The sequence below is a fragment of the Aedes aegypti genome, chromosome 2 (genome assembly GCF_002204515.2).
Source record: "Aedes aegypti strain LVP_AGWG chromosome 2, AaegL5.0 Primary Assembly, whole genome shotgun sequence".
NCBI classification, from domain to species: Eukaryota; Metazoa; Arthropoda; class Insecta; order Diptera; family Culicidae; genus Aedes; species Aedes aegypti.
The window spans coordinates 335,764,913-335,792,852 of NC_035108.1; the positions used below are offsets into that span (position 1 = coordinate 335,764,913).

Here is a 27,940-nt window from a genome sequence, read left to right on the forward strand (position 1 = left end):
GTCTAACACACACACACTACTAAACTGTCCTTTCCGAAACTTGTTCGGACGTGTTTCGACTGTTTCACTTTTCACACGCGCGAATGTACTTTCGGAACACGAACATTCGGAAACTTCTGGATGGAATTTTTCAATTCTCCACTAGAGCCAACAAGCAAACTCCTACTGCCACTGAATGCCACAAATGCTGCTATCCGGTTCGATTCAGGACCAAACAATGTGCGGTGCACAACGTAAAAAATCCGGGGAAAGGTCTCTCAGCTGGCAGTCAAATCCTGCTACTGGCGATGCTCCAGCAGCGGCGGGATTGACTATGGCTTGCAATCGGTTGTCCGTGTGCAATCAAACCGGTGTCCGCAGTAGACTACCACTGGTGGGATCTAACTGTGGATCGGAATGAGGGGACCAACGCGTATTGCCTTGCCGGGTGTTCTTCAATGACGGGTGGACTGTAATGCGGCAATGGGTTCAACAGCAGCAGCAACGGAAAGCAGTTTTGGCAGCGGAATCAGAATCGGACGGTGCTCTCTGGAGAATGAAAAATCCGGCTTCTCTTCAAGTTTTCGTTTATTCGCGATATTACTTCTTCGACTGATACAACAAAACTGATGCGCTCTGCGCAATGTGGATTACTTATATACTAATACATTCTCTGTCGGGAGATTCAATTGACAGGTGTTAGGCTCCTCCCATTACATGGAAATGACGAAACAAACAAAACAAAAACGATGGAGAGTTAATCGGGAGAAGCTTACTTTGATGTTTGATGGTTGTTACTGTACTTATAGCTAATATCAGAAAGGTATTGAATTTAGACAACAGTAATGGGAAAAGGGAGCTATGAATGAGGAATTGGGATAAGTGGTTACGTTTCTTATTGCGTTTTGGGGAAAAGGGAACTAATCAACATAGATTTTATGACAGGGAATAACAAAACAAAAAAAATAAAACAAGGCAAAACAAAATTCAAACGTTCGGAACCGAACATTAGTTGATGAAGGATGGTAGAATTCGCCAAATTAGAAAATTTGGCGAATTCAGAAAAGAGTGGTTACGACAGTGGCCTAGGCAAACTGCTTCTCCAGCACTCGGCATCCGTACACATTCTCGTATTATTCGTGCCTATTCTGCGCGGCGTGTGAGTCGAGACGAGTCGCTCTCACCGCGAGTGACGTGAGACGACTAATGTTAATCAAATGGGAGCGAGTCGACAATTGTCACCTCATTCGACTCGTCTCACCTCACACGCCACGCAGAATAAGCACGATTGTCAGGGGACGTATCCCCTCCGCATGTAGCGAGCATGTGACCTCTCACAACAATGAAACGGGGGCAATCGAACACGCCATGCTCCGCTGTTTCCTCCACACCAGTATAATTGGGACACTCAGAAGAGTGCCCGAACCTATGCAGGTACTCTCTATAGCAACCATGTCCTGACAGAAACTGCGTCAGGTGGAAGTTCGCTTCCCCATGGTTTCTACTATACCAATCTGACACATTTGGTATTAGTCGATGGGTCCATCTACCCTTAGTGGAGTTATCCCATTCCTGTTGCCAGCTTCTGAGCGTTTCCTCTTTACACGCGTCGCGGACTCCTTTGGCACTCCTTTGGTTGAAGCATTGAACATCTTCCTTGATGATGAGCCCGATGGGCGTCATCCCGGCTATGATGCACACGGCCTCTTTAGATACCGTCCGGTATGCACTTGCTACTCTTAAGTACATCCTGTACGTGCTTTCCAACCGCTTTAGGTTTCTGCTCGTTCTAAGCGCTTTTGACCAGATTGGTCCTCCATACCATAGTATGGATAGCGCCACGCTTGCCAGTAGCTTGCGGTTGCTGGCAATTACAGCAGAGCTGTAAGACATCATCCTCGAAAGCGCCGCTATAGCCATAGATGCCCTTTTACAGGCATATTCAACGTGGCTAGCGAAGCTGAGCTTGTCATCGATCATTACCCCAAGATGCCTAAGGAATCGCTTGGACTCTATGGTGCAATCACCTACCAAGATAAGCGCCCGTTGCTCGGACTTGCGGTTGTTGACCACCACCACCTCAGTCTTGTGACGGGCCAGTCCTAGTTTCCTAGACTTCATCCATTCCTCAACTATGGAAATAGAGTGCGCTGCTGTCAACTACTACTACTTCCTCCATCGATTCACCATAGTCCACTAGGGTGATATCGTCGGCGAAGCCAACAATCTTAACACCCGTCGGAAGGGGCAGCCTCAGTACGTCATCGTACATCGCTATCGCTTCCCAACTTGCGCTATTGATCGCATCTTTCAAATAAAATTTAAAAAACAGTTACGTTGCAACAAAAAAATGTCTTACGTCGACATTCATAATGTCGAACTATTCAAAGGTTATTTTGACCAATGACGAAAACATAATGGTATATTAAGTTTAAATGAAACGCGAAACAGTCGACACTTGTATTGACGAACCATTCATAGCTTGTTTGAAAATAAAATAAAAGCTACTTATAGCAACGATAAAAATGAATTATCATAAGCATGAAACGATCTCACCAGTACTTCATCCTCGGCTGAACACGAAGCTTTTCGCACTTGATCTACACGAACCGAACACGATTGGTCTTGACTCCGTTGCGCGTTCCACCGGAACATGCAACCAAATCAAAAGACCACGCACTATTAGCATAGCATAGACTGACTGTACATGTCAATGGTTGCTACTCCGTGATTGATCGGAACTGGTAATAATTGCACTGCGATCCAAATGAATAAGGGATGGGAGTTTCCGCTTACTCTCGGAGTGCAATTTTAGCAGATCTAATATTATTGATCAATAACGACGCCGGCCAAATCCTTACAGTCTGTTGGGATGGGGAAGGAATGTTAGGGTGTAATGATTGTTGGTTCTAGAGACCGAGAATACCTCTGCATCTCCACAATCATCACGGGAAGGGTGTTTATTAGTGGAACAGGAAAAGATCTGGGAGTCACCTTTGGTCGGTGATTCGATCCATGGATAAGGAGGAAAAATACGACTTATACTTAGAGCTAGTTTTTAGTTTTGTCTCGAAAAGTCTTTGGTAAAAGATTGAAAATAAACGTCAACATCTATAATGTCAAACCATTCAAAAGAAGTTTTTATTAATGGCGAAAAGAGAAAAATATATGCATATATTTTTAATTATATGAAACAGGAATAATGCCGACACTTGTAGTGACGAACCATACAAAGTTTGATTGAATATTACATAAAACTAACGCTTTCATGAAAAAATGTGTTATCATAAGGGCCCATTCACAAATTTCATAACGCTGAAGGGGGTGGGTGGGTGTCTTTAAGATGTTACAGGTCATACAAAATTCGAAAAATATTCATACAAAATGCGTTACGAGGGGGTGGGTGGGTAACGAAAACGACCATTTTTGGCGTTATTAAATTTGTGAATGAACCCTAAGCATGAAACGAGCTCACCAGTTGGTAATCCATCCTCGATTGAACACGAATATTTTTCGCACTCACACAGTGCGAACAGCAAAACTTCTCGGTGCCCCGAAAACGAACCGTCTTGCTTGGGCTTTCCGAAGCACTGAACACGCGAAACGAAACCCCCGAATCAAAAGACCACGCACTATTGTCGATTTTTTTTCCCACACTCGAATGACGCGAACCTAACACGATTTGTTTTGATTCCGTCGCGCGTTCCATCGGAACACGCAACCAAATCAAAAGACCACGCACTCTGCTCTGGCTTTTACAAAGCACTGGGCAAACGAACGAAGCCACCGAAAACACACTCCGAGCGTGCGAAAATGAATCGGACTGCTTGGGTCTTCGCAAAGCCTGTCGTAGTGAGCAGCGTTTTTGACGACATTAAGCTCCAACAGCGAACTAGCAGAACAGCTAGAGGCTGAGACTGATGAAGTGCATGAGCACAGCCCTCCCCCGATGAAGTTGCGTGATGTATTTCCGGGGTTGATTTGCTTTAAATATTGATTTGCGCTAATTGTACCCTACTTCGAAGAAAATTCGGATAGCTTCAGATCAAAAATATACCATTTGGAATTCCTTGTTTTTTTTTTTTACAAAACAGCATTCAATTCAGCAGATCAATAATTTGCATCGTACAAAACTATTTCTCTTCGAGCGAGATTTCTGAGTAAGGTAGTGAACAAACATAAAAGCAGAAAAAAACTAAATATGCTCCCTGAATTCATCGGTTTTCTGTGTTCACTTTAACATATATGGCTAGCCGACATTCTTCATATACCAAAAAGTAGTCACGAGGACACTCACAATCCAATTTCATAACGCACACTTTTGTTCGCTCAGCGTAAAGTAAAAAATAAAGGTGAAAATGAAAACTAAGGTATTTTAACTCTTATTATCTAACGCTAACCAACGCAACGGTTCCAGTTCCGAGGTACTATTCGAAAAAAGATAGCTTCTTCAAAAATACTTGCCGGCAGTGTTTGGTTTGCTTTGTTCCCCCTCCAAGAAGTGATTCCGAGGGGGATGGAGAGAGACTTCCTAAGGCACAGAATTGGTAGCAATGGCAATGGGCCACGTCACGGGCCCTTTCATCACAATATCGGCCAGACTTTGCTTGATCCGTATGAATCGTCGTTTGAACTCCAGGCCGCACCCTTTCGAGAGGCGGAAGTCGCACAGGATTCGTCCGTCCATTTCCACGATGTTCGCCTTGAAGATCAGCTGCAGTTTCCGGCGGTCGATCGTCGAGATGGTGATAACGGCTTCGTCATTGCACTTCCAACTGTAGCCCAGCTTCTCGAAGGTGGCCGTCAGTCGTTTCAGCGTTTCGTCGCACTTGGTGGACACGAAGAAGCGCGTCATCCGTCGTACCAACCGTTGGAACGGATTGTTCGATTGGGTCGCCCCCACCGATTGGGTGGGATTCATCTGGGTGCACAGGATCAGATCATCCAGCATGGTGGGTTGTGAGAAGCAAAACCCATTCCGTGCTTCGATGGCCTCCTCGACGCCGTGCACTTCGGTGTGAGTGATCGTTGGCACCGGCTGCGATTGGCACATACGTGAGGTGGAATCGTCCAGCGGGGTGGACAGATCCTGATTGGAGCAGAGCCGCTTAGCACGGGGCGATACGACCCCGTCCACTACATCCCGTCCGATGGCACCGCTGTCCGAGAGACCTGTTGGATGGGAAAGGTGAGATTATGAATGATGTTCCATTTGGTTGTAATGTATTTATTGTAATTAATGTAAATTTGTTATAGATCTAGCGTGCACGTGATGCGATTTGGATAACACTGGTATTAGAATATAGGGGCCCAAATAGCCGTAGCGGTAAACGCGCAGCTATTCAGCAAGACCAAGCTGAGGGTCGTGGGTTCGAATCCCACCGGTCTAGGATCTTTTCGGGTTGGAAATTTTCTCGACAGCCCAGGGCATAGAGTATCTTCGTACCTGCCACACGATATACGCATGCAAAATGGTCATTGGCACAGTAAGCTCTCAGTTAATAACTGTGGAAGTGCTCATAAGAACACTAACCTGAGAAGCAGGCTCTGTCCCAGTGGGGACGTAATGCCAGAAAGAAGAAGAACACTGGTATTATTTTATTGATAACAATTCTCGATAACTTTTTCAAATCGACGTAAGTAACTTCCATACGGTTTTGAGAAAATAATTAAGATGAATCACAACCTGTCTTTGGAAACTGTTTGAAAATGAACCGCCTTTTTAACATTTTTTCGCCGTGTAGATCGCTTAAATCAAATACAATACTTAAATACAATCATCTCGCGCTCTAAAACTAGGTAGTTTCTATTATTTCCCACAAAAAATATAACAAAATGATAAGCCGTTTCATTCAGTTCCTTTAGACTCAAGTAGTGTTTTATTTTGATTCGTGGTTAAGTCACTTTGTCTCTCCATACAACAGAGCGGTGAAAGTAGCGGTTAGGTTGCGAAAGTTGAAATTCTTACTCACGCCATTTTGTAATTCCGGAATTAAACGTTCTAAAAGTGAAAAATCTAGTTGTTTAAGAGCGAAACGTGTGGAATTCCGTCTGCAAAACACGTAGGATCGATAAAGTAAGTTTGTTCACTTTTCTGACTTGAGACTATTTGAATAAGTTTTCGAGAATTAAACAAATTAACGTTATACGTCACGACCTAAGATCAATATGGAGCTAAATCTTAGCATTATCCTTTTTTCAGGTCTACCCTGTTAGGCATAATGCCATTTGGCATAAGATCATTTCAAATAATGGCCGTTAGTATAACGATCACTTGACAAAATGGACATATGACATAACCGGGATTATTTCCAAAAATGAGCTTTATACCAAATGTCCATTATGCCCAATCACGGCACAATGTTGATAATCACTCTCTCGCTTGCTTCGTGGCGAAAAAGGGTTCAACAGCAGCAACTACCGCAGACAACAACACACTCCTTTGGTTTTAAATCTAGCACAGAAAATGGAACATATTCACATTTGCATTTGGAACATATTCACAGGGCTGGTAGCGAAAAGTTATACCGAAAAAAGTTATTTTAGTGACCAGATTTGAGTAAGAAGTGACTTTCGATTCTCGAAAAAGTGACTAAAAGTGACTTAAAAATCAAACCGTAGTCAGTTTTATTTCAATTCTATTACACTGTTTTAAGATCAATATCCAATATGATAGGGTATATTATATATGATCTACTACAGCTAGTAGGTCTAGTTGAGTACAATATTTGGAAATTTTTATTGTACTTCCAAGATTTCAAGATATTGCCTACATTTTTTTCAAACAGAAAAAATAACATTTACGTGAATAATGTTTTTAGCAGATTTTCAATCGTTTCAAAAAATTATCCAAGTATTTTTTTTTTTTAATTTTAATAAGAATTAGGAACAATTTAATAAGAATTAGGAACATTTGTGATTTTTTTTGTCATTTCACATTTCCATCCAAACTCCCAAAAAATTACGTCTTAAAATTCATTTTAAACTGTGTAGATCCCAAAACTTTTCTTTGACTTCAAGTCGATAAGAATTCAAGATTCAGTCTAGAAAAATTCCGTTCAAATGTAATATTCACAGAAGAATTTCATATTTAGCTTTATTAGATTCTACTTTAACGCTTCAACCTAATAAGGTAAATATTTTGTGTAACTAGATCAAGATTACGGAAAATGTAATACGGTGCAGAGTTACTTGGGCACTTTCATGATTCATTTTGAAGGGTTTTTTTTCTCGGCAGAATTATATAAAACTTTGCTTTTTTAGAAGCACTTCAATACGACGCATATTATGGCAAATTATTACCTTTAAAATAAACTTACTACTAAGGGCTGATTTCTTCACCTTCGCTTAAGCCGTAAACTACGTTTACCAATACGATTAAACCTGGTTTAAGACCTAAGCGGTGGTGAAGTAACCATTTATAAGTGAATCTAAAGTGCCAAGAATAGGATCCACCTCTTTACTTGGGCGTTAGTCAATATTTCAAATAAAAAATGATCATAAAAGATCGGATATGATTGAAATACTGCTCAAAACCAATGTATGAAAGACGCTTCCTTTGAACACCCACTAGAAGAGAACACATGGTTGACATAAGCCTGAGTGTCATTGAAATGTTCCATCAGTATGTTTAACGGGAGGTACGTTTGGCCGAATGGACATTTAGCATAAAGACGATAGGCTTAATAGGCTGTTCTTCTGAATTATGCTATTAAGGTGAAACATCTCGGAATCCAAAGATGGCCGTCACAATGGCCGACTTGTGCCCCTACTCACGTTTTCAAAGGCACAAAACTGGAAAAATAATTGGCAAACATGTCTGATCTTCTTATTTTAAGCTTTCTGCTAGTGCACAAAGCCAAAATAAAAAGTTCACTGCTGATGGATGCTTTCGAGGCACAAATCTCGGCCTTTAAAGTTTCAGTGCAATCTTAGAAGTTGATTCCAAACTGTTTCACCTTAAAGTAATTATTAGCACTAAGCTTCTAATATTTAAATCAAAATTACGTAGACAGTTTCATGATTCACTTGACATTGGGGATTATAGTTGGTCGAATTGTAATAAACTCCCAGACAACCAGAAGTCGCATAACAGTTTACGAACAAAGTCGTTCATTTGTGCAAATTGCATCGCACCCGCACTACATGGTGTGCGAAATCGTTTGACAGAAAAGTTTCCTCGCATAAAATGCTTTTTTATGAGTTCATATGTACTTTTCGTTTCGTCCCGCATACACATACAAAGTAAGTCAGATCAATCCGTAGCAGCTGTCAAATCAATTTTGTTATGACAAATTTAATCGCATAAGAGTACAGATTAGTTCGCAATAAATTCTACACACTCGCATTGCATGCTACTTTTTATCATATAAAATATGCACGTATATCGCCTCCACTTTTGTACGTATAAGGTCTTTTCACGACATCTTATACATGAAAATATGCGCATATAAGCATCGCATAACGCAAAAGGTGATTTCGTTATATGTACATTCTGGTTGTGTGGGCTATGCAACACAAATACTTAAACGCGCATATTATTGTCAAATATGAGCTCTTTGCCATAAAAAAAACATCCTGCTGAAGTGAATCAAAAAAGCCAAGAAGAGGATCCGACACCAATCATTTCTTTAAAGAAAGCATGCATGATTTCATGAACGATTCAATGAAAACGATAAATTCTTCGAAATATTTCGGAATTAAAATTCTTATTTATTAACCCATGAATATATGTTTTGGTATCATTCTCAAAAAACTTCGAAAGAGGTTCTTTAAAAATTTATGTTTAGAAACAATTGATAAAATACATTCCTAAATAGATGCTTAAGTACATGCATAATAAAAAAGCATTGCACTGAAATTTTGCTACGTGGTACCGCATAAGAAACCCGCGTAATTCAAAAAACGACGAAAAAAACCTAAGTCAAAATTTTTATTTACCTGTTAAAACAATGTCAAGGTTTTTTTACGTCGTTTTTTTTTTCTAATAACGCGGTACGTCTACCGACGTACAAACCATAGTGTATACTCTAGCTAACATCTATCCGGCCATTTGATTAGCAAATAAAATCTGTCCTTAGAAGTATGATAAGTTTGCATATTTAAAGTGTTTGACAATAGAAGACATACATCTTATTATCCACCACCAAGATTAGAAAATAAAACAATAAAAGAGAATGTACGAGATATTAAAAAATAATACTAAATATTTAAATCTAAAGGATTATTACAATGAACTAATAATAACTATATAATAACTTAGATACTTCAACAAATTACGTGGAACTCTATGAAAGTTTAACTTTTTTCCAAGCTTTTTTCACAAGAAAACCATGAACCATAATTTGATACTGACAAGAAGTTGTTCTGGTGATGACTTTAAATTTACCCAAAAGGCCAATTCATAATTTTCTCCAGAAAATTTAGCTCAAAATAGTTGATAAAAATGACTTTCTGATGAAAAAAGTGACTTTAGTTGAAATGGCATAAAAAAAGAGACTTTAAAGTGACTGGCCTAAAAAATGTGACCAAGTCACTAAAAAGCGATTCGCTACCAGCCTTGCATTTGTTACTTAATCAGAATAAGAGAGTGACAGCGAATGTTACAAATGGTGACACTCTGTGATCGGTACCAAACAAAGGATGTTTGTATCTTTTTTCTCCATCACGATATAGTATCTTCCACAAACGATAAAAGTCATACAGGCGGATAAAGGGACAAAATTATGACTCGTGTGTCATCAATGATCATAGAATTTTCCAAAGCCTGTCAAATGGCTTAATGCCATATGACCAGACCCTGGCAGAGTTGCCATTTGACATAATTCTGAAAAACGTTATAATTGAACAATTTCCTGTCACCAAGCAGGATTATTCCAAACGGGGTTTACCCTTTTTTCATCTTACACTGAGGATACTGCACTTACGATTTTCATAGTTCTAAACTATTTCATAGCTATCGTATGTTTTTCATAACAATAAAATGAATTTCATTCCTACCTATCTTGTGAAGAAAATCATACGTGGCGACCATGAAATGCAAACAAAGTGAGAAAAAATGGTGCCTGCATATGAATTGTTGACTGCTCTTCAACTTCCGACTAGCGCTTTGAAAGTGCTTGCAGGTATTTTCCGATAAATATTTCAAATCCTTCTATCATTCAAATGTATTTAACTCACGATTAATTTAAAAATTTTCTACAAAGATCCTTGCATCAATAATTTGTAAATATAGAAAATGGAGTGGATACAAACGCTTAAATTTGTTGGACAAGTAGTCAAATATCTTTGTCAAACTCTTTGAATCGAAATTCAACTAGGGAGCTGGATCCTACTTTGGCACTTTTGATTCACTTCGGCAGGTTTTTTTTTTCAAAGCAACAGAGTTTATATTTGACCACAATACACGTCGTTTGAATTGCGCCTAGTTGCGTAATTTTGGACAATTCGACCGAGAAAAACCCACCATTCCAAAGATGATTTGGGAAGTGCCTAAGTAGTTCTTAATAACCAATAACATCTCCAGAGACTTTCTTAAAATTTCCTATTTTTGAGATTCAAACCAGCAACTTAAAAAAAACTGAAAGGAATCGTGTGTATTTTTTCGGGAGATATTCGGTAGGAATCTCTGAAAGATCTCCTCGAGTAACAACTGGAGAATTCGTTTCAAGGATTAGTTGATAAATATCTAAACGACATCCAATTATAGCTTTTGAAAAAAAAATCAAAATTATCTCTGATGAAATTACTGAAGGTATGACCGTGAGGCCTGTTAATAACTGATAAAAACTGAGAAGCAAGATCTGTCTTTATTAACGAGAAAATTTCTGGAGAGATCCCTGTAGGAATTTCTAAAGGTAATCCAGATGAAATCTCTGGAGAAATTGTCAAGATTTTTCCTGAAGCTTTTCTTCGAGGAATCTGAGGCGAAATTCTTGAAGAACAATCGCATTATAGTCTCGGAAGGTTTCTCTGACGCCTGTAGTATTTTTTGCATCAAAATGCATTTAGACAGAATATGGAAAAAAGAGACTTTTAAGCCAGTTTTCGTTGAAATAAAGACCTTCCACTGAAAAAGAGGAAACCTAACAGACCTCATGTATTTTAAAGGGGCCATTAAGAGACCAGACTTGAGCCAAAAAGAGACCATACAGGCATAGAAGAAATACCTGAAAGAGGCATCAGGAAAACAACAAGAACCTAAACGGTAAAAGGAGATAACAGTTTTCATGAGGATTTATCAGAGAATCCGACCTGGCATTCAACTAAGAGTATTTCTAAGTGTTTTTTTTTTTTAATTCCTTGTAAAATTACCGCAGGCATACTGCCGTGAATCGGAAGTCAGTCGCATCTCCATTTTTTAGTTGAGTTCAGTTTTCAAGTACCCCTTCAGCTGCACCAATGATAGTATATAATGTTTTCGGAAAAAATATTAAAAACAGCAAGTCAAATTGTTCCATTATGTAAAGTAATCGCATATCAGTCACACTACTGAATTCCGTACCGTGTAATACAAAAATGAACCGTGTTCTGATCATCTTTATGTTTTAGTAAAAAGTAAATTGTGGAAGTTTCATTAAGATTGAATCATGTTCAAATTCTCTGGATAGTTTTGAATATTAGTATGGAAAACGAGTTTGTAAACTTCAAAGTCGATTTTCTCAATGCCTACTTTTTACAGATGGGACTGACTTGCGATTCACGGCAGCATATCTATGTGTATTAGGTCATGGTTTTGTTCAAGATTTATGTCAGTAATTGATTCAGGCGTTTGCCTAGAGTTTCCTTCAGATATTGTTCTGTAGATTTTCTTTGAGAAATTCATATAGTCTTCCTAAGTAGTTCCTCTAAAAAAATCGTTTTATATACCTTTAAAAATTCAATTCAGGAATTTTCTAACGATAATCTCAGAAAATACATCAGAGATTCCACCAGGACTTCCTTCAAAGATTTGTTCAGAATTATCTCAAGAAATCTTAAGTTCCGCAGGAATTCATCCAATCATCATTTTTTCTCGGATTTCCTACAACATTTTCGTTAAAGGCATCATCAAGAATTCAACCAATGATTTCTCCTTGATTTTATTAGCATTTCCTCCAAAGAAATTCTCTAAGGATGCCTTCAGAAATTACTCCGGAGATGACTCCTAGGATTCTTTCAAGAAAACATTCTGATGAGATAATGTTAATTTGATTACTTCATGAGAAATCCCTTTGCGAAAATGAAAAAAAGACTTCCTGTAATAATCCCTAGATAAGTTTTCGAAAAAAAAATCCATGGACAATTTTTTGAAGTAATTGCTGTGGATATTCATGGAAGAATTTCTGAAAAAAAAAGAGATTAGGAAATTCCAAAGGGAACCTTGTGAGATTGATTGCCGGAAAAAAAATCAAAATGAAGGGGACGGACCTGGTGTAGTGGTTAGAACACACGCCTCTCACGCCGAGGACCTGGGATCGAATCCCATCCCCGAGATAGTCACTAAAAAATTCAGTGACGACTTCCTTCGGAAGGGAAGTAAAGCCGTTGGTCCCGAGATGAACTAGCCTAGGGCTAAAAATCTCATTAATAAAGATAGAAAAAAAAGAAAAAATCAAAATGAATTTCGCTTCAACAACCTTAGAATAAACCTTTGTGGATTTCTCTGGCAAGATTCTTGAAGATATACTGGAGTAACCAAATAAAATCGGTTAGAGAATTGTTGAAAGAATCTCTGGAGACAATTTTTTGAGTATTCCTGTGACAGATGAATTTCCTAGAGAGAATTCTAGCCAAGTCTTCACGCTTACAGCAAAATGTCGATCTCAGGAAGCGTAAATTTATTACGTTACGCTAAAATTTGAAATTTTTGACCCCCTCTCCCCCTTCGTAACGCTTTTTGTATGAAAAATTCCATTTTATTGCGCTTTGCTACCAACACAAGATTTATGTACATCAGGTTTCTTTTATGATGAAGAAAAAATGGAATAACCTTTGGAGGCATTAGATAATTCTTTGGATAATAACTGAAGGTAAGGTATTCTTTGGTGAGCTCGTTCCATAATACATATTTGAAGGAAAATGGTTCAATCAATTGATAGTTATCCGATTCTGTGCACGCTAGCTTGAGCTTGAGCTTGATTGGCCGCCCGTGGATGCACTCCAGTATCGCCAGATCAGCTGCACTTACACAAGGAACCAACCGAATGACTGCTTGGGACTAACAGGCATCCTCAGTGTATAAGTGCTGGTGATCTTCTATTTTTAGGCAACAATGGCACCTGCCACGTCAGAATGCAGACCAATGAGGGGAAGGGGGAGGAATTGATGATGCATTGAACTGGCTCCCACGTAGACCGTATATTCCACTGCATCCACGCCAGTTCATGCGGGAGTGTATGGATGGGGGGAAAGGCATGGCAGAGAGGTTTGCTTTTGTGGTTAGCAGACTGCCTATGTATCAGGCGTGCGCGTGGAAGTAGGAAGCGTTAGGGAAACGGTTTCTTGTCCGTCTCTGGTTCTAGCGTTTGCTATGAACGAATAGTTTGAGTGTGATATAGGGAGACTTACGGCTTCGGCACCATTCGACTATTATCGGCAACCAAATTTCAAACGCCAAATATACAGTATTTTTCTATCAAAATACATTAATGGAAACATTCAGATGACTCTTTATTCTGTCCGCTTCCCGCTGATGAGATTACCGAGACCGAACAAACAATATCGCCCGAGATGTTATCAATTCAAATGAACACGCTTCAAAATGCGACTGATTTGGAGCTGCCGAAGAGATTCACCAGCAGTTCTTATGGGAAAGTTGCCGAAGAGAATGAGGATGCCGACAATAGTCACACTGACAAGAGATGTTCGCAGCGTTGTAAAAACGTTTCCAAATGCATTTTGACAAGTCTGTCGGTGTGAATCGATAGAGGATTGAGCAACGCATAAATGCAAATAGACAAACACGGAACTTGTCTGCTGATGTCCGAGAAAATTACAAAAGAAGTACGGCATCGGCTTAGCCTGCCGAGAATACGTAAGTTCCCCTATTTAGAATGGAAGATAGAAGCAAGTGAGAGATATACTGCCCATACTCGCATAACAGTCCCATTTGAATTTTCATAATTTTTCAGTTTTCTTCATGAATCGTACTTATTATTAGTGTACTTCTTGGTAGCATATCTAAAATTGTATCTTTGTATGGACAAAATGCGAAAAAAATACCAAACTATGTGCGTCCCATATTGAAAGTACCCGCATAACAGTCCCATCAGTAGATTACGATGAAATTCAAGCCAACCCTTTTCTGTTATGATTCCTGTAATCTTGCATCGTTGTTTTCATTTAAAAAGAAAAAGAAAAATTACTAATTTGAGTATTGTAAGTCAACTTTATTCCATGAAAATGTAGTTTTTGCTTGACATGACTTCATTTTATTCCAGAATGCTTCTGGTGATATTGATGGTTGAAGCATATTAAGTTTTTACTTCTTGAGAAAGTCTAAACAAAACATAAAATAAATAGATTTCCTCCAAATCAAAGCTATACCTGTCACATCTCTCGTCCTCTGGCTAATTAGTAACGAAATCTCCGCCTCCGGTAGGGTCATCTTCCAACGACATGGAGGGGAAAGCTTTTTGGGCCAACATGGGCATACGCACATCACCACTGGTATCGTCGACTGGTCAAACTGTGTTTTAGTGATACGATAACTAATGCTGAGAAATAAGAAGGCATATCTTAGAAATTTTTAACAGCTTTGTCGAAATCAGGCTTACCAAAGCTTGTCCGATTTTATGCCTTAATAGCTATTAGTATTATCTATGTTACCAACCCAACATAAACGTACTGCTGATGAATCCAGGGGGTACTATTCATATTGGCTGGTCGCAACACTACCATCTAGCCCAGGAATATCTTGAACACTGTCACTACCTCCACCGTATAGCTGATTATTTTAAAGGAAATATTCAAATTAAAAGATGATAGCACTAATTTTAGCAAAAGGAAAAGTGCTTTGGAAGACGTAGTAAACTTGCCAACAAATGTGTCAAGGTGCGCGATAACAAAGTAAGCGAGTCCCAAGTAATGGGACTAGTATGCGGGTATATTTGCATTTGATGAGAAAAGTACTCGGATAACGAGTCCCACCTACTATTATCTTGGATTTGTACAATAAAATCAACTGCATTAACAATATTTTATTCGTTGAGCATTTTCTTATACTGTAATGATAATGTGTTGAGTAATGCCACCAGAATTTTATGTTGCCACCAGCGGCGTTACGAAAAATTTTGCAATAAGGTTCAGATGCGTTTTTCTCGGCATGATGATTTTCCAAATGGGACTGTATTGCGAGTATGGGCAGTATACAACTACAAAGTACGAGGAAAGGGACGGGCCTGGGATTGAACCCATGACCTTCTGCATATGAAGCAGAAGCGGTAGCCATCAGACCACCAACCCCGTCCGTTATCCGATTCTGTGCACGCTAGTATAAAAATATAATATATCTGAAATGGTTGAGCTCGATAAGATGATGACGTTGATTTGTATTGAGTTTTTCAATTAAATAAATAATAATAATAATAATGTTAAAACTAAATAATTTAATTTGGTATTATAAAACACTGAAAATCTGTAAAACGGCAACATAACGGTTATAAAAAAAAACTAAGGCGAAACTCAAAAGTCACCATTCATTAGGTTTTTGGTGATAAAGCTATATGCAATCAGAAACGTATCAGCATACAGCTAAAATCACCAAAGATCCAATAAACGTGATAAAAGGCAGGCGGTTGGGCGGGTTGGCAGGCAGGCAGGCAGGCAAACATAAATAAGCTAAAAACTAAAATCTTCTTTCACTAGACACAACAAACTGGAAATTAATAAAACCGAAGATGGTTAAAAAAATACTGACAGCAAATACCGGCACTTTTTTTCTGCTTCTTCGCACAGTCTTCACTTTAAGCTCGGTGGTTTAGGGTTAGAGGGACGACACCGCCCAAGCCTTCCATGCTTTGGTAATCTAGCTTTATGAAATATTAAATTCTATCATACAGCTAAAGCGCCAAAGCATGGACGATGGGTTCCGTTTTCTCATTCTGGGCACGGGGAGCTTCTAATCTCCGTTTGCTTGGTCTGGCATCGCACTCTGATGTTGGCATTTTCGCAACACTGGCTTAGATACCGAGGTGCTCTCAGGGTTTTTCAACCTCAGGTCCTGAGGACGAGATTGCTTGAGAAATGCACATCTGAGAGTCACTCAGTACCTGAACCGGTGAAATTGCGAATGTTCTGTTGGGTTTACACTGATATCTGGTGGATTAGTAATCACTTAATCTTCAACTGAACACAAACGAAGTGCAAATTAATTCGGAAATAAACGCATCGCATATTGCTTTCTGAAGCTTGTATTCGTGATCGAAATTTTTCTGAGTCTGAAAGGTTGGTTTTAGCGATATGATTTTTTTTGAAGAAGTATATACTTGAATAGTGTTGTGGCGTTGTTTTAAAATTTCAATAAAAAGGGCAGAAAATTTTGGAAATTAGAGTCAAAAGATCACGAAAATTGTGTTCTGAAAAATTGGTTAGGGACGCAGAGATCAAATAGCTTCCAAAAAAATATTTTGCAACGATAGGGGACTGTCTTTCGATCACAAATTCAAGCCTCAAGAAGCTCTATTCATCTGACTTAAAACAATCAACGTCATCACATTCGAAAACCAAAAAAAAAGCGAACAAACCACCACTTACCTTGACTATTGTGGTTGAACTGCATCTGGCACCACTTGTGGTCCTGGATTTTGTCCAGCGTCAACCGCTGGGAGGGATTCGGCACCAGGATCTTCCGCAGCAGCGACAGCGTTAGGGTGTCCAGTTTGCTCCAGGGCGTCGCGGTCGTGTATTTGTTCTCCTTCCAGCAGAGATACTCCTGACAGGCCGATGACGGCTGATCCCATGGCAGTTCTGCAGAAACACATTGTCGATAACATAGTGGGCAATATGGGAATGGAAAAAAAGTATGAGAACAAGAACGGAACCGATATCAGTAGGTACATACAGAAAAAAAAACGGCGTACAAGCATATTAATTTATCATTCTCTTTATCAGCAGAGCAGTTTGGGCACATTGCCTATCGCGTTCGTCGTCGGGGTGACGATATACAGTATTGGACAATACGTTTGCCACTTTTTCGATTTTCCATACCAAATGGTCAACTTTAGAGGGGGTATATCTGAGTTACAGTTCTTAAACAGTTGGGATTAATAGCAGCAGATGACGAGTTTCATACAGAGTCCTTAACTATGTTCTAATTGTATTTTCTTGCAAGGGGTCGTCCATTAATTAGGTAAGGGTTTATGGGGGGAGGAGGGGGGTTTGAGATTTCTTACGCGCCATATAAATTATTTTTAATTTTCATACAAAAAAATCTTACTATGGGGGGGAGGGGGGTTCTAAAACCGCCAAAATTGTCTTACGTAATTAATGGATCGCCCCCAAGTGATGGGGCTCAATGTGGATATAAAGCGTGTTAGATTGTAGTCTGATAGAAAAAAATGAAGCTTCATTGCTAGAAAAGGAACAAAACTAGAGCAAGCCAAAGTTGGGCATTTTGTAAGAAAATTTCCATGCGCTGCTATTATTCCGAACAGCACTGTATTTATAGACCAATTTGAATGGATTTTTTAAAGATTCTCTAAACAAAACTTGAATTTTAATGTAAAGGTATTATAGAGTATTTTTTCCATCACGATTTCAAAAGGAATAACGGCTTGACTAAAGTGAATTATTTGACAAATTTATACGCTGAACCACGAAATCCCATAAAAAATATTAAAAACGTCACATACATCAAAATCCTATTCATTGAAATTTATGTAAAAAGTACATAAAAGTTATTGAAACATCCTATCATATTTATTCGTCGATACTGTAAATTGTATATTAACAAAAGCCTTGTATGTATAATATCCGATAATGTTCATGTGATTTTCATACTGAACCAAGAAATATCATAGAAAATATTCAAAACGGCACATACTTGAAAGATAATTCAAATCCCATTAAAATTATATGCATCCTTTGACATTCATATGATATACCGTAATCCGGGGTATCATTGATCAGCGGGGTAACGTTGATCGAAATGGCTCATCTCGTAATAAGTTGGTATCATCATTTATTGATGAAACATTTCCAAAGCATGAATGTTGCTTCTCTTTCTTATATTCATAAGCTATTGAAAACTAAGATTTTTGCGAAAATTGCGTTAACTTTATGCGTAAGTTTGTCAAATTTGCGAAACAATGATTTCAATGGTTAAGGATGACACTATCGAAGATTCGTGTCTCACATAAGTTCTGCAAGCGATATGAGCAAGGAAAATGCTTTTATCACTAAAAATGGCATCGCCAAAAACGATTCCGCTGTTAAAACTTTTATAAGTATGTTCAATTAGGCAACATTACCGAATTACTGTTAGGAATGTAAAATTCCCTTAGGAAATTGCCTACCTTTAGGCGTATTCCGCTGTTCGAGGTGTTTTTAATTTTAAAATAACTCAAAAAGTAAATTAGATGTAAGCGTTTGGACTTCATATTCGGTTTCAGGGGCCTTGATTTTAGTAAGTAACGACATTTTCAATATTACCGAGCGTTGTTTACATGGATGATCAATGTTACCCCATATCAGCTAAATGAAAAAATCACATTAAACATTTTTTTAAACATGCTTAAATCTTTCAAAAAACAAAATACAGTATATAATTACGAGCAATGGGTGACAGTACTTGTTTTAAAAATATAAAACTCACAACATTTGCATTTTTGAATGAAATATTTAAGAAATATCCTTAAAACTGATCAATGTTACCCCGGATTACGGTACTCGTAAAACTCATTAGAAACTTCATGTGTATTATCCGACAAATGTTATGGGATTTGCACATGTGAAAACGAAATAGTATTTTCATGATGGCGAATTTAGCGAACAAGAATTATTGTGTTAAATGTGGAAATAAGTTGTAATTCAAAGCGACGTTTATCGCAATTCGGAAGTTCACGAATATGTGAAAGCAGGGTAAGTTTACTATTCATAATCAAAACCATTTTCCGTAAATGCATTATTTTGCTCTTGCAAACGCTCCAGTACATGAAACTAGTACGTGTAAAGAAAGAAAACGTCCAGGAAACATTGATTGGCGTAGACAAGGGGGTATATGAGAAGGCAAGTGGGGGAACGCCATTTGGCATAAAGCCGTTTGGCATAACATAATTTGGCATAACGGTCGTTTGGCATAATCATTGAAAACTGAGTTGCTATGTTTTTGGCGTTACCATTGCTAACATTCTCGGTTTTTCTTAAAAACAAATAACGAGCGGTGGGAGGAATCGCAGCAAGCCGTGCGCGCGGGCGGATGCGTTTTGAGTTTTCTGTCACGTTAACTTCGATCCCCGTTTTTTTCGGATCGGCTGATGGTGCTATGCCACTTGTCGATGTTCTATGGAAAAATGTAATTTGAAGTAATAAAAGTGTTTTTCTTCGCGGAGATTCATTTTAAAGAAAGTTTGTGTTGTTCCGCGTTCTAGATTGTTACGTGATTTCGCTGGTGGATCGGCCGGCACTACGCCACCCGTTTAAAATTTATCATTCGTTTGTGATAAGTGTGATTCCGCGTTCCGCATTGGGAGTTTTTCGCAATTTAGCTTGTGCTTTAAATAATTCCTGCCGAAACAAGGCTATGTCTAGTAAAATAAGACAAAATAAAAATAGTAGTTCAAAAGCCACACAATGCAAAAACAATGTGTTTTGGTAAAAGTGTAAAAATGTGCACCTGACGTATACTCGATCGTGACCATTTTCTCGCGGGATTGGGGATGGAACCGCAGTAGATGGAAGCTTACACGCCCATGACAGCTACACCGTGGCCATCGATGAACTTGGTGAGATCGTTCTATTTTTTTTAAAGTTGTTTGCACTTCAAAATGAATAGGGGAGAGTGGTCCAAAATGCCACTCTGATGGTTTGTACATAAATTTTATTTTATTTTCAACACAATTCATGAAAGGGTTTCATTTATTCAGGATCCATACAATACAGATTTCGGTCGGGGGGGAGGTCAGAGTTACATTTCTTTTCGTTTCAGAGAGCGAGTAAGGGCGCTTAAGCCTAGGCTTCATAGCCAGGACATACGGAAGAAATACCTGTGTCCCATCCTTGGAAAAGAACCACAAACAACAATGGAGTGCGCATTAACTTTCTTAGCAACGCCACTCCCAACGATTTTGCTCGATCTCCCTGAATGGAACGGTTGGTACGGTAGTCCCCGTTTCTTCCATCACAATATTTAAAAATATTCCGTCTATCATGTTATTCATTCGTGAATAATCTGATCGCCGGATTTTTTTAAATTACCTTCAAACTCCAAGTCTGCACAGTGGGCCTAGCCATTTTAATATTTGTATCAAATCATTGATATGCTGCAAATATTAATGCTGACAAGAAAATACTGGAAGAAATTCGGTATTTCCAGGATGCTTTTCAAAATAGAATTACCATTGCTAACATTCTCATATATGATTTTCCCTTCTTTTGGTCATAGGCTGTTCTTTCTCATTACGTTGTTAAACTAGTGGTTTGCATTGTAACTAATAATATTTTCATTGACAATTTTGCTTTCTTTCCTACGTTGGCGTTATGACTACTAACATTTTCATCGACGATTTTCCCTTCTTTTTATCACCAGTGTTCGCGCACAGAGCGAATGTTTGTGAATATTTTAAAAGTTATCACCCTATCTCCTTACACCCTATTATTGAAACACGCACTACCCACCCGAACGGCAATGATTATGTATTGGCTGGCAGCTGATGAGTGAAGAGCGGCGGCTAACCACACCAGCAGATGCGACGACCAACATCACCCGGACTGTGCATGAAGGAGACGAGACAAACATGTAGGAACATGTTTGCTACGTTCCACCGACCAATGGCAACGAGGCTTGCACGGATTGGTGGGTGGCGATTCGTGGAATGCTATATAAGTGAATGAGTTTGTTTGTGAATGATCATCATTCATCAGTTTACTTTTGCCCCTTGAGGGTATCGGACGTTTTTCGAGAGCGCGGTTTAATATCGTTGTTAGTTCGCGGCTTGCAACCCAGTATGGGACGCAAGCGAAAGGTTCGGAACGGAAAGCCGGCCGACATCACGGCCAGCACACCGGAGCAGTCCTACACGAGGAAGAAGCGTCAAGTTGACGAAATCTCTCTTCAGGAGACAATCCTGTCGCGAAATCGGTACAGCACTGGAGGAACGGCTGTCAACGATAGCGACTTAGGCGACTTTGGCGACGTGCCGGATGAGCAGCAGCAACAACAGCAGCGCGATCCGCCTGGAAAAATCCCTCCGCTGATGGTAAAGTCCGTCGGCCTCAGCAAACTGCAAGCCACCATGAAGGCGCTCAACATCAGTGCGATGTACAAACTATGTCGCATTGGAGTCAAAGTGATCCTCAACTGCAAGGAAGACTACCAAAAAGCCAAGGCCTACCTGGTGAGGAGCAAAGCCGAATTCTTCAGCTTCGACATGCCTTCGGAAAAACCATTCAAGGCTGTCATCCGTGGTCTCTGTGACATGGAACCAGAGGCCATCAAGATGGAATTGGAAAACCGCTACAAACTCAAGCCATTAGCGGTATTTCCAATGAATCGCCACGACAGGAAGAGAGTGTATCGAGATGCCCTGTACCTCGTGCACTTCAAGAAAGGAACAGTGACCCTTGGAGCTCTGAAGGCAGCTAGAGCAGTCAACGACGTCATCATCACCTGGGAGGCATACCGTGGAGCGAATCGAGACGTTACTCAGTGTATGCGCTGCCTGCATTTCGGTCACGGAGCAAGAAATTGCAATGTGACGCCGAGGTGTGGTGTCTGCACTCAGCAACACGAGACCAGAGACTGCCCCATCGAAGAGGTGGTTGACTACAAGTGTGTCAATTGTGGCGGTAACCATCGAGCGACCGATCGCACCTGTGAAAAACGAGCGGAATACAAGCGGATCCGAATGCAAGCTTCAAGCCAAAACCAGCCAAGACGCCGGATGAAGGAGGCGCCGAAATTCAGCGAGGAGAATTTTCCCCCAATCCCATCGCAAGCCGGGGGCAGGCCATCTGAACGTCAAGCAGGCACGGATACTCCTCCGCCGGGTTTGTCCTATCGGGATCGACTTTGCCAGCGTGGAACATCTATCTTCCAGCCTCAGCAGAGCAATGCAGCGCCGCACGACAACTCGGCTCCATTGCTCACGCCTGAGCAACTTCTGCCCATCTTCCACGATATGTGGCAGCAAATGCAACAGTGTCGCACCCGTGCGGACCAAATCCTCTGCTTGGGAGAATTCATCATCCGCCATGGCTAATGGCCTGAAGGTACTGCTCTGGAACGCCAACTCCGTTAAACCCAAGGATGTGGAATTACACGACCTCGCGGAGAGAGAAGAAGCGCAAGTAATCACCATCACCGAAACCCATCTGAAGCCCGGCGTCAACTTCTGCCTTCCGGGATACAACACAGTGCGGCTTGACAGAACGGCTACCAATGGAGGTGGAGTGGCCATTGCTGTTAAGCAGCCGATCAAATTCGTGATCCAGCCCGACTACAGGACATCGGTCATCGAGGCAGTTGGGGTAGAAATAGCTACTCCAGATGGACCCCTGCTGGTAATTGCCGCCTACTGCCCGCAGCAGTGCTATGAAGGATCAGGTAAGGCAAGGCAGTTCAAGAATGATCTTGTAAAGCTGACCAGACATCGCAAGAAGTTCATCGTGGCATGCGACCTAAATGCCAAACACGAGGCGTGGGGAAATCATCGCCGCAACAAGAACGGAAACCTTCTATTCGACGAGTCCCAACTGGGGTACTTCGTGGTGAACGCTCCGAAGGACCCGACATTCCTGTCGCCGGCCGGCATCCCAGCCTGCCTGGACTTCTTCCTGACCAACATGGAGGTCCCACTACCGACAACCATCAACGAACTGAGCTCCGACCACTTGCCTGTCCTGCTAAGGGTTGGTGGTGACGCTGAACGAGGGCAACGCCGAACGAGGAAGGACTACCACCGGGTGAACTGGGTGGTGTTTCAACGAAAAGTCGATTCCAGAGTCGACGCAGAAGTGCAACTGGACACCGTTGAAGACATCGACCTGGCGGTAGAAAACCTGCAAGCGGCCATCGTAGCAGCCGAGAGCGAGTGCGTCCCACGAGTGCAAATCGTAAGTAGCCAACTACAATTCGACCCTGAACTCCGCAGTATAATGCGAGCTAGGAATGTGTTTAGGAGGCAGTTCCAGCGTACTGGAGATTTGTCAAAAAAGTCTCAAGCAAATTACTTGACCAAAATTATTGCTTTGCGAGTTCAGGAAATGAGGAACGACAGGTTTGAGCGAGATGTCAGGAGAATGGATCCGTTTTCAAGGCCGTTCTGGAAGGTAGCCAAAATCTTAAAATCAAAACCCCAACAGATTCCCCCCCTCAAGTGTGATGAAAACTTACTGGTGTCTCCGTTAGAGAAGGCAAATGCCATTGCATCTAGCTTCAGCAAAAATCATCTGATAGGTAGCCATTTGGTTAGTCCAATGGAGCAAGCAGTCTCAGATACACTCCTCACTTTGAATAACACCCCCTGTTACGTCCCTGACAACAAGAAAATCTCGGTCGAAGAAGTCTCTGCAGCCATCAAAGGTGCTAAAAATATGAAAGCCCCTGGCTTTGATACAATCTTTAACCTGGTTCTCAAAAACCTTAGTGTGTCCGCTCTGTCCCACATTGCCAACATCTTCAACAGATGCCTAGATCTGAACTACTTCCCGAATTGTTGGAAGTTGGCAAAAGTGGTACCAATACTGAAACCAGGAAAAGATCCCACCAGTCCAAAGAGCTACAGGCCAATTAGTCTGCTGTCGGCTCTCAGTAAACTGTTTGAAAAAGTGATTCTAAATCGAGTATTAGATCACGTAAATAACAACAACATCCTCCTACAGGAGCAGTTCGGCTTCCGTAAGGGTCACTCGACGTCTCATCAGCTGTATCGCGTAACCAATATCATTAACAAAAACAAATCCGTCGCTAAGTCCACCGTCATGGGTCTTCTCGATGTAGAGAAGGCCTTTGACAATGTGTGGCACGATGGGCTTGTTTACAAGCTCTACCGTTATAATTTCCCGAACTATCTAATCAAGATAATCCAACACTATCTGAAAGATCGACAGTTTCGAGTGGCCCTTAGTGGTGAACTTTCGGACAGCTTACAAATCCCAGCCGGAGTGCCGCAGGGTAGCCTACTCGGTCCAATACTCTATAGTATCTACACATCAGATGTGCCGCAACTTCCTGATGGTTGTTACCTGTCTCTCTTTGCCGACGATACTGCCATTATGGTTAAGGGACGTAACACCAGAACCACAGTCAAAAAACTACAAGAATGCTTGAACTCCTTTCAACAGTATGCATCCCTGTGGAAAATAAAGCTGAATGCAGCCAAAACCCAGGTGATAGTTTTCCCATACAATCGCTCCCCAAAGTTACTCCCTCCCGATGACTGCAAAATTGTTATGGATGGTGTTTCCATCGACTGGTCCACCGATGTCTTGTATCTGGGACTCACTATTGACCAGAAGCTCCTCTTCCGATCCCATGTAGAGAAAACAAAGACCAAATGCAACAAAATTGTAAAAGCACTCTATCCCTTGATAAATCGCAGATCAAAATTATGTCTCAAGAACAAAATAGCAATATTCAAACAGATTATATCACCAGTAATAGATTATGCTATGCCCGTCTGGCAATCAACTGCAATGTCCCATAGAAAAACACTACAAATTGTTCAAAATAAGGCTCTTAAAATGATATTAAATGTTCCATACCATACTAAGAATACTGAAGTGCATGATATTGCAGGTGTTCAAATGCTGGATCAAAAAATAATAGCCAATTTTGATAAATTCAAAGCAAAGTGTCAACAGTCAGAATATGCAATGATAAATACGCTGTTTCAGCAAAATTAGGTTAGGATTGTAGTTAGGATTAGTTTGTAAGTATTTGTAAGGAAAATCATAACATTTGCTAAGAGTAAAAAAAGGAAAACTCTAAACTATTATAAGAAACAACACTTTTGTGGAAGAAGATCAAAGCTGAAATGCCATGAGCAGCATCACTTGAAATGTAAAATGTACAAAAATGTAAAATGAAATGAAATAAATAAACCTTTAATGAAAAAAAATTGTGAATGATCAGTTTTCTTTTAACCATCGACGAATAAACATCGGTTAAGTTACAGTGAAAGTTTCGTTTACTTGGACAGCCGAAAAATAAATAGCCTTTTTTAAGGCTTTTGAGTTGTTTAGAAATTATTCATCGATTCGAGCTATCGTCAGCTGCTGTTCCCGCTGGCACTCTCTTCAGAGGAAGGAGTTGCCCATCCGTCAAGTGTCCGTGATCGGACAACCAGATCTTCTTTTAAGTAGCACTATTTTAATTTATAATTTCTTTTCTTTTATGCCAAATGCCCATAATGCAAATGACCATTATGCGAAATGATCATTATGCCAAACGGGGTAGCCCTAAGGCAAGTGCCCCTCCAAACTCAAAACCATTTTAATTTTGAAATTAGTTTATATCCAGTTTTGATCACTACACTGCACTGAAGTTTCTCTATTGGCGCCAACATAATTTACAAAAGTTGTAAATCAGTCCATTTTGGTGCCAGAAGTTACACTATTGGCCCCCAAAGTACTCTTAAAACTGGATTCTAATTTACAATTATTATAAAATTTTAATCCAACTGAGCTAGAGGGCGAAATAAGGACTAGCAGAATAAACAATTCAGAGAATCCAGGAGCATTCAAATTTATATAGGGAGCAATTCTCCAAGTTAAGTTTCTACAAATCATGCTTTCGGAAAAATAAGCATTGACTTCATCATTTATATCATCATTTATATCATCATAAAACAGTCAAATCAAATCAATAATTTTCATCTTAATTTCACTATTTGAGATTCTCAAATAATTCGTGTTAGCAATCTGCATCAAATGCATGAAAATCAAATCGCGCTGTGATAAATTGATGGGCGTTATGTGAAAAACTAGATGGAAAAATGATGAATTTGGTTCAGCGCAGATATGAAAATTTAGTTATTTAAAGCAGTGCTTTCAAGACAGATTTCGGCAGGCTTACTGTTTATGTGTTGATTTACGGCGAATCAATGTAGGTTAAATGTTAATAAACAAACCAATTGAATATAAATTCGTTGTTTAACACTAAACTTTATAAAATTTACAGAGAGATTAAGGAATAAATCATCAGAAAAATCTAGTTTTACGCAAGTCGCAGACGATCATGGCAGTAAAAACTGACTTGGAATCGGAAAGTTTAGGATGCAAGATATATTATCACTCTTATTAATTACGTGGAAGTCGAAATTTTGGGCATGTAGACGAAGCGGTTAAGTGAAACAGGTCAAGTTAAAATTATATCAAATTATTCTGTGGGTTCTCATTAAATGAAGTGGTAGATTTATAATTCCGAGTAATACCAAACTCAGGGCCGGATTTACACATGTGTTGCTTATATACTGCTTTAAAACCTTCATAAGCATAACTTGGGATCAATGATTGCAAGTGACAAAAACCAAAGTGACAAACTTTTGAGAAAAAACGGTTGTGAAGTTTTCTTATAACATTTATTTATTCCTTACAAATTTTATGAGAGCCGAAAAACTAGAGACAAGCGTAAAAATGATATAGATTTCAAGCCAAAGGATTACACTTTCGATGTGATTCAAAAAGTTGGCAACATTGCATCGTTTTCTCATAATTCCTTAATGTTCAATTGTATTACTTTGTGGGGGGCCCAAAACTGTGACCCTGACCAAACTATATGGTTATCAATTTCAAAAAAAAAAAAAGACTTAACCGTATAAACGCAGAAATTGTATAGATTTAACAATTTAAAACTCAAATAATGTTTTTCGACTATTTCAGTTAAACAACCCCTTTTAACATTTATTAAGCGATCATATAACAGGGTGTCTACTCATTTACAGAAATAAAATTCTCTGATATTTCCTGTTTTTTCAGGTTGAAAAATAATTATTCCAGCTTCAGGAAATTCTCCAAGATACCAAAACTGTTGACAAATGTTTCATTTTAGATGACTAAAAATTTATTTTCACAGATTTTGGCTTCTGAACACTTATTTTTCACTGCAATAAAAAAAAATTATCTGTTCTAAATTTGTAAACATTTTAAGAAACAAATGGCGATTTTCTTTTAATTTAACCGAAAACCAAGGAAGCTCATCAAATGATCTGAAAATCTCTTTAATAATCTAAGTCAGATATGAAGTAAGTAGTTTATTCGAAATTCAGAAAATCCCTTAAAAAGGGATTCATCTGGAGGCCGTTTTATATTTTTGCATATCTTGGGGTAATCAGGGCTGGTAGTGACTGACCGTCTTGAAAAAACAAACTTTAGAGACCTTCTTAGCTGAAAAAATAAACAAACAAAAAGAAACCTAACAGGAATCACGACATGAGAGTTTGATTCCTCATTTGAGGTAATTCTTAAAAAAATATATTTCTAAGACTCTTTTTAAAATTCCTCGCGACATTACGATAAGTACAACTGCTCGTTTTGCTGTAGATTTCATTCACATATTACTCCAAAGATCTCTTCAGAAGTTTGATTGGTGATACTTCGAAATTTCTAAGTAATTCTTCCATGATTTTATCCCTCCAAAGTTCATTTCATTCTTCAAGAAAATTCGAAGTTCTATGAAATTTTATCCATTGATTTTCCTAGGATTCTCTCTTTCTCTTTCTAAACTGGAATGTTTAGAGCATCTTTAAAAATTCGAAATTCTTTCAGGAATTCCTCAATTTTTTTATTTTTTTTCCAAGGAAGTCTTCGAATAATTTTCCAATCA

General features: G+C 39.5%; 1 protein-coding gene across 2 annotated transcripts in view; it reads right to left on the reverse strand.

Moving 5' to 3' along the window:
* Positions 1-4,038: 4,038 nt before the first annotated feature.
* Positions 4,039-27,940, reverse strand: part of LOC23687802 (serine/threonine-protein kinase grp) — a 99,894-nt gene continuing 75,992 nt past the window's right edge. For both annotated transcript variants that reach the window (XM_011495399.2, XM_021846021.1), the window contains 2 exons: positions 16,714-16,926; positions 4,039-5,151 (listed from right to left, as the gene is read on the reverse strand). In XM_011495399.2, the coding sequence (XP_011493701.2) occupies positions 4,511-5,151; positions 16,714-16,926 (854 nt within the window). In that variant the 3' untranslated portion in view covers positions 4,039-4,510. The remainder of the gene's footprint in view (positions 5,152-16,713; positions 16,927-27,940) is intronic.